The 7,481-nt window shown below is 35.3% G+C and overlaps 1 protein-coding gene across 1 annotated transcript; it reads left to right on the plus strand.

The window, feature by feature from the left end:
- The first annotated feature begins 1,169 nt into the window (after positions 1-1,169).
- LOC121310799 (BCL2/adenovirus E1B 19 kDa protein-interacting protein 3-like) lies at positions 1,170-6,623 on the plus strand. The gene is made up of 6 exons (XM_041243725.1): positions 1,170-1,394; positions 3,510-3,687; positions 4,232-4,307; positions 4,452-4,558; positions 6,036-6,185; positions 6,371-6,623. Exons 1-6 carry the CDS (start codon positions 1,352-1,354, stop codon positions 6,414-6,416), a joined length of 600 nt encoding a protein of 199 aa, XP_041099659.1. The 5' UTR covers positions 1,170-1,351; the 3' UTR covers positions 6,417-6,623.
- The last annotated feature ends 858 nt before the right edge of the window (positions 6,624-7,481 follow it).

A 7,481-nucleotide genomic window follows, 5' to 3' on the forward strand; every position in this document is an offset into this window, starting at 1 on the left:
CACCCCCCCAAAAGTAAAGAATTAGGCCAGCAGAAGCGCAGACAGACTGAGGACGTATTTCACGCACAGGCTGCAGTTTCCCAGTGATGCACTGTGAGCCCTGCTCCCTCCTGGGAGAATGAGCTCATTGCTCGCTTCCAACAGCCGCTCCTCAGCCATTGCAGTGTCACTGCAGCGAGCAGCCGAGTGCTGGCACGTCATCAGAAAAACACCCAGCAAAAAAAAAAAAAAAGTCTGATACCACAGATAACCAGGATTAGGGAAATCTTGAGAATGCCATACATGAGAAAAATGAGGCTTATCATCTGTATTCAAATGGATGCGCAGAATATTTTACTATACATGCGACTGTGCCCGTGTGTGGCTTGTAGATGTGCAAGAGTACAGCGTGCTACCATGCTTTTGCAATATTATTATTAATATTATTAAGTGCAATTAGTGTGATTTTTATAAATTTTATATATATATATATATGGACACACAACTGATTGTTACCAATTTCACGCATAGTTAATAAGTGCCATACAATCATTTGCAAGGTAATAAAGACAACAAAGCCTAATTTCAAAATTTAGTCTTTGTTAACATAATTTGTGTAACACACTAATATTGGGTTTGCCTTGCAAGGCGAGTCAGTAGAATAGTACAATAGTTTTTTTTTTTTTTTTTTTTAAAATCAAATCAATCATACAGTTATAATGTTCCATCAACATGGTTTTTGTACTGTTTTCCACCATGGCCTCACTGTTTTGCTCATCTGAAATGGTCAACATTAAACAATGGGCTACTGTTGCAGCGGCTATATTTGGAATAGCTCAATAAATACACTGATGCTCAAATTTTTTTAGTCCACAAAATGAAGTGTGTGTCATTTTAATCTGGTATCTACCGTAGATCACTGACATACATTTGAATCTAATTATCTAAGGCCACATGATGATTTGCGAAAAAGTCAAGCTGTTTCTATCTCGTCCCATGCCTTCTGCCTTCTTGTGTATTTTAAATGAGTGGGTTGGTTGTATTTCATACATTTCCTAGTTGTAATCTAGACTGCCACCTGGACTTCAAATCACTTTCAACTCCCTCTGCTGTTGAAATCAGAGAATGTTTTGAAAGGACAACCCAGGCGTGACGGAACTCTTCCTGGGCCAATCAAAACACGCGTTTCCGCATGTCAACAGTAACTGCATCACTGTGTTTACGTTGAGCATTCCTTTTTGATTTCTTCTAGAGAGAAGGGTTATTATTAACATTATTATTAATTAGATTTATATGTGTCGCTTTTCCATTCTTTAATTACTATTGTTGTTATTATTTGTTCTTCTGAATTGTACGAAGGGCTGATGTAAACATGTCTGCGGACAAGCTAAGTAGCCAGGAGGAGAATCTGCAGGGTAAGTGAAGTGAGCAGGCAGTGCTTCCCTTCTATTGCTCGCTCACTGTGCTGTAAGCAGAATGAGGCCTCGAGCTGCAATGTGGACCTATTGGAATTGTTTAATGACACGTTTTAATTGCATATATTTGTGTCTCTGTGTGATCACGAAACAGCATGAAAAACTTTCGAGTTATTAATATTTGGGTTGTATGCGTTATATGGGTTTATTCAGGAGAACATACGAGTTAATGTATTCAGCCTGGAAACATGATAACCTGTATTTTAAGTATTTATTAAATTACAAGTCAAGTTCTTGTTTAAAATAAACCATGTTTTAAAGGGTACAATTACATTACGAAGTCGTGTCGTGTGTTTTACTTGTAGGACATTCAGTCTTATTTTTTATTGAAGTCTTTGACGTCATTATTAGTGCAGCAACATATAGGATCAGCCCTATTGAGGGACAAGTTTGAATGACATTTTGACGGCCTGAAAAATATGTAGAAACGAGAACAATACATACTCTTGCATAAAGTTGTTCAAAGCACGCTTATATAAGACACATTATTTAATACCCCAGCCTGGGCTTATATATTTAAAGCGGACTGCTGCAGTGTCATGGAAAGATTGATGCGGCAGTTTGCAAAGTACAGATGGTGCTATTATTACAGTATGCTCAGCATTGTACCAGTGCTTGTCTTTAGAGGGGCCTTTGGATACACAGTGCCAATAATAAACTGATTACGAAACAGTGTTCTGAAATTTCAGGGTAAGCACAGTAGTGTGCAGTTATTATTGCTTGACCATTCATGACACTAGTTTCCTACAGAATGGGGTTTAATTGTTTCAGTCGTTACTTTATTGATTAAAAGCAAGAAGTAACTATTTATGAAATCACAAGATGTTAAGAATATAGTTTGCATTTTAGGTGCTAGTTACTGTGAATAACTTAGTCTGTTGTTTTTTTAAAAGTACTTCTAAATACAGTAGATATACAAAAATGCAGGACTATGCCTATTTAAGAAGTTTGATGCAATATCAGCAGTGCATTTAAATTTACAAATGAACAGGTTCACAGAAAGGTTTGTTGGGTGGACTGGAGGAAGTGTATGGCTTTGAACCTTTTGTTTTTAGCAAACATCTGCCCCAGTAATGAAGCAGAGTATTTAAAAATGTACTGTAGCAGCGGATTGGGCATTATGTAAACTGCACAACAGAAGCTGCCATTCCAGTGTATTGTAATGGTGGGTCAATCTGAGACTGTTTGGGACTGGACGGTGTGGAGTGCGGGGTGGGCTGTTTGTGCAGGACCGACAGTTGGACCATGTGTATGTAAATGTACCCCAGTGTGTGTGAGGCAGTAGGGCTGGGGTGGGTCACTAGTTAGGAGTTGACTGCGTGCAGCTTGGTGTCATTTTGTTGCTGCTGGGGAGTGTAAAGGAGCTAAATCCATTTTCAGAAAGATCAAGTATTGAACAACACTTAAGAGCCAAAAATAATTCCTAGTAGTGTCGTGAGTACCGCTGCTGAGAACCCGCTACACGCTGCCGGCACAGAATTTTACACAATTTTATGATGGCTTATATAATGCAATTTTATTACTTTGGAAAGGAACATGCCTGAGAACAAATGTTAATGGTGCATATTTAGTAAAAGTGCTCTATATAGATTAACAATATTCTTATTTGTTTAGTGTTCTCTGTTATTTACGGTTTTTGCAAATATGTTTTTGTATGAAGGATCAGCAAAACACATACGGTTGTTTGACCTTGCAAATTCTAACTTGTTTCCTATTTGATGCAGAACAAAAATAACCTTGGCTTTTATTTCTCCAGCAGGGTGTTTATGAGGATGTAATAGGAGGGAGTGGTTTCCATTTCTCATTCCAGTTGGTTGTCAAAGTGCCTTGATGTAGAAAGGCATATGATTGTCAACTCAGTCTAACTGCACACAGAGGTAGCAAATAATTTACCAAAGAGACATATAACAAGTAAACATGTTTTGATTTTCCCCAGCCATGCTTTATATACAATTTCACATTCATAGCAACCTCTTCATATATTCATTGTAAAGGGGTGTAGCTGTTATTGCAACAGCATCTTGTATTTGTAATGTTGTTTTCATGTTCAAACAGGCTCTTGGGTGGAACTGCACTTCAGTGGAAATGCCAATGGCAATGGCAGCCCTGCAGAAAATGGAGGGCAGGAGCAGGTGCAGGCTTCCATTCACAATGGTGATCTGGAAAAAATGCTTCTAGATGCTCAGCATGAATCTGGCAGAAGCAGTTCCAGAGGAAGTTCTCACAGTGACAGGTACAAAAAAAGCGGTCATAATGTTTTGTAGGCAGAAGGGTAGAGTGCAAAGATTTGATGATACACTTAGATGAACGAATGTATGTAACTCCGATTAGATGTAGATTCACATTACGTAAAAGCTTATACCATTACAGAAATCCAGGTGTTACTGTGAACAATTTTTTGTACATTGCTGCCTAAAGCTGAGAGGTTATATAACACAAATAGTTCTAAAATTAGTCAACAAGAAACACCAATAGCATACTATGATGGGATGCGTCAGCAAGGAGACTCAAAGACCAGAAACACTGTAGTTTAACACTGGTTAATAATACTGTTTTGTATTATTCTAGATGCTGCTTTTTAGGGTTTGAAGATTTACACTGTCAATATCAAATTGGACTTAAAGCAATATTTAATTAAGTAACTAAAGTGAAATATTTGGGAGAAAATTACATGTCAGCTTTGCATCTCCTATACATAGTGTTAGCTGTGCAAGTAGCTTTGCATAATATGTAGATTTCCTTGAATTAAATATTTAATCTTTCTTTTATTTATTTAGTCCACCAAGATCACAGACTCCACTCCACCTGCGCAGATGTTCAGAGGTCCCCAGTGTAGAAAAGAACAGCTTTCAGGTAGAACAAGAATAGCTTATATATTGTGCTGGGTGAAGCCTGTTGATGCATCATTGTCATTGTTCTTACACACACACACACATATGCAAAAGAGGTATTACTGTTTATTCTTAAAAAATACTGAAATATTTTACTTTGTGTCAGTCCGAAGAGGATTATCTTGAAAGAAGGAAAGAAGTAGAAAATCTTATGAAGAAAAATGCTGATTGGATTTGGGACTGGTCAAGCCGACCAGAAAATATTGCACCAAAGTAAGTTGCTTATCAGTCACAATAAGCTTATTGCTTATTGTGACTTGAATGAACTTGTTCTCTGATTCTGAGGTCACCCTTGGCCTGCTTGACCTTGTTCGGTCCTCATGAGTGCCAGTTTCTTCAAATTGTTTGATGGTCTTGGCCACAGCAGTTACAGACACTTGCAAAGTTCTTGCGATTTGTCTTAAAGATTGACCTTCATTTCTTAAAGTAATTACAGTCTTTTTTCTTTGCTTAACTGAGCATATTTTGCCATTTTCTGCTCCCTTACATTCAGGAATGACAAACTTGTGCCTATGCTACCTATATTTATAGTAATCACGGACCTTCACCTGTTAAATAATTGGTGACAAAAGGTTAATTAGGTAACATGCTAGTTAACTCAGAGAACATCTAACAAAAACACTTTTATACTCAGGCCAGTGTTCTAACACCGTGTTATACACATTTCAGACTTTTAACTGACTTGGGCTTCAGACTGAAATCCCCTTGCTTAGGGTGACCATTTCATTAAAATTGACAAGATTTACATTTTCATTTAAAAATTAAATTTTTGAATGCAATTCACTTATGATTATCAGCTTATATAAGTACACATATCATATAATGACATATTAAGTGTTTATAGACAAGTTTATACAGTTAAAAGCATAGATAATCATAAAAAACCTGGTTTCAAGCAGGTGTACTCAAACTTTTGACTGGTTTTATATATATATATATATATATATATATATATATATATATATTATATATATATATTATATATATATATATATCATATGTATGTATGTATGTGTGTGTGTGTGGTGTGTGTGTATATATATATATATATATATATAGATATATATATATATATATATATATATATAGATATATCTCTCTCTAAATTTAAATTCCAGAAATGTCCTGTTGATGGCAGCAAAGAGAATACTCATATACAGGGATTGGACAATAAAATAGAAACAACTATATTGTCAATAGGGTGTGTGCCACTGTGGACACCCAGGATAGGACTGGTCTAATGTGATGACACTTGCACGGTGTAAATTGTTCTAAAGGCATATGACCATGATTATCACACTTCTCAAATGAGGACCTGCCTATACTGTATATTTGGTACTACAGCTACAGGTTTTTCAGATTTGCTATAAGCTAGATAAGCATTCATTTTAAGACTCTTGTTTGAGAATTGTAACATAACTGGCATATCTTTCTTGAAGTCAGGATGTGTTAATACAGCTGATCAGTTAAGGGCAGTACATTGAAAATTATCACATTAACAACTACTTTCACATAACACCAATTATAATCATGGACTGCTTAATGTTACCATAGTACCCTGGTTTAGTGTTAATCAGAGTATGAGAAACAAGCTGCACATTTTAGGGTTGTTTCAATTATTACAGTATTTAAGAAAAAAAAGAGAAAATAATACAACTTTACTTTTCTTATTTCTCTTCACAAAAAAAAGGGAATTCCTGTTCAAACATCCAAAACGGCCAGTGACCTTGAGTATGAGGAACACCAGTATTATGAAGAAAGGAGGAATTTTTTCTGCAGAATTTTTGAAGGTGTTCCTTCCTTCTTTGATTATTTCTCACATACTTGCTGTTGGCCTGGGGTAAGTAAAAATTCAAAAAATCATGTGTTACTCTACACGTATTTGTGAATAGAGAAATCATGCACAGCTGTTTCTTTATTTAAATAGGATTTTACCTTTTACATTGAATGTTTTGAAAAGATAAAAAAATGAGGAGTTGCGAAATCAAATTACTGTTACATTTTTATTTTTTATTTTTTATGAAGGATCTTCATTGGGAGACGTTTAAGAACCTCCACGAGTACCTTCTAAATGTGACCTGTTGTCAGACTTCATTTACCACTGAGAGCTTGGCATGCCTTCGTGTAACGCTTTGTAGACATGGGTACAAGTGCTTCTGTGAATTACAGAAACGTGCTTGCTGACTGCTGCACTGCTTGTGTTCCTTCGTGAATGCTATTTACTAATTACTAGCCTAACATCTGGACTCAGTTGATGTCCATGTGATACATCTTTAATTGTGACACTGAATATCTTTTTTATATATATATATATTTTTTTTTTTAAATAGGTGATCTCATTTAATAAAGTAGTGCACATGTCAAGCACTGAGGTATTTACATAGTGTTCATTGTGCTGGGTGTTGGTGACTATATAAGCTCTGTCATCAGTACAACCATTTATGTAATTTCTTTGAATACAGGTGAAAAATCAAAGGGGTGTGTGTTTGTATGTTGCCAGATATGTTCAGACCTAAAAAAAATCAAGGACAAGGGAGGACCCAAACAAGGGCAAGTATTTAATGTTGCATTTATAAAAAAAAAAAAAAAAAAAAAAAGGTTATTTCTCAACCAAATGAACAGTGCTGTGACTTGAAACCGTGTGATTCAATGTGTCTGACGAGATGTGCAACTAAATACTGGCTGTTATAATGCTTTATTATTTAGTTACTCAGATTGTTGCTTTTACCAGTTTTATAAATATTACTGTACCTTGTCGACTACTTGAACTTATCTCTTTGATAAAAAAACAAAAATGATTTTTTTTTTTTTTTTTTTTTTTTTTTTTTTTTTTTTTTTTTTTTTTTTTTTTTTTTTTTTTTTTTTTTTTTTTTTTTTTTTTGTTTTTTTTTTCTGGAGAATGGTGGATCCAGTGTTGAAAGTGGGATTTCCTACATCCATATCCACACAGTAGAAGAGTACAATGTAATGTTTGTTTGAATGATTTTTTCCTGCCAGAACTGGAACTTGGCACTGACGCGGTACAAATACATAGATAAAAAATATAAAAAAGTAAAAAAAAAAAAAAAGATCATATCTCAATTAAGCAAAAGTACATATCTATCTAAAACTACTGTATAAGGGTAAACCCCTGACA

This window comes from Polyodon spathula, unplaced genomic scaffold, assembly GCF_017654505.1.
Source record: "Polyodon spathula isolate WHYD16114869_AA unplaced genomic scaffold, ASM1765450v1 scaffolds_2561, whole genome shotgun sequence".
Classification (NCBI taxonomy): Eukaryota; Metazoa; Chordata; class Actinopteri; order Acipenseriformes; family Polyodontidae; genus Polyodon; species Polyodon spathula.

Excerpts from the sequence above, each read along its gene's own strand:
- LOC121310799 (XM_041243725.1), top strand. The coding sequence starts at position 1,352 with ATGTCTGCGGACAAGCTAAGTAGCCAGGAGGAGAATCTGCAGG. Across the intron at positions 1,395-3,509 it reads CCAGGAGGAGAATCTGCAGG|GCTCTTGGGTGGAACTGCAC; the intron begins GTAAGTGAAGTG and ends ATGTTCAAACAG. Across the intron at positions 6,186-6,370 it reads ATACTTGCTGTTGGCCTGGG|GATCTTCATTGGGAGACGTT; the intron begins GTAAGTAAAAAT and ends TTTTTTATGAAG.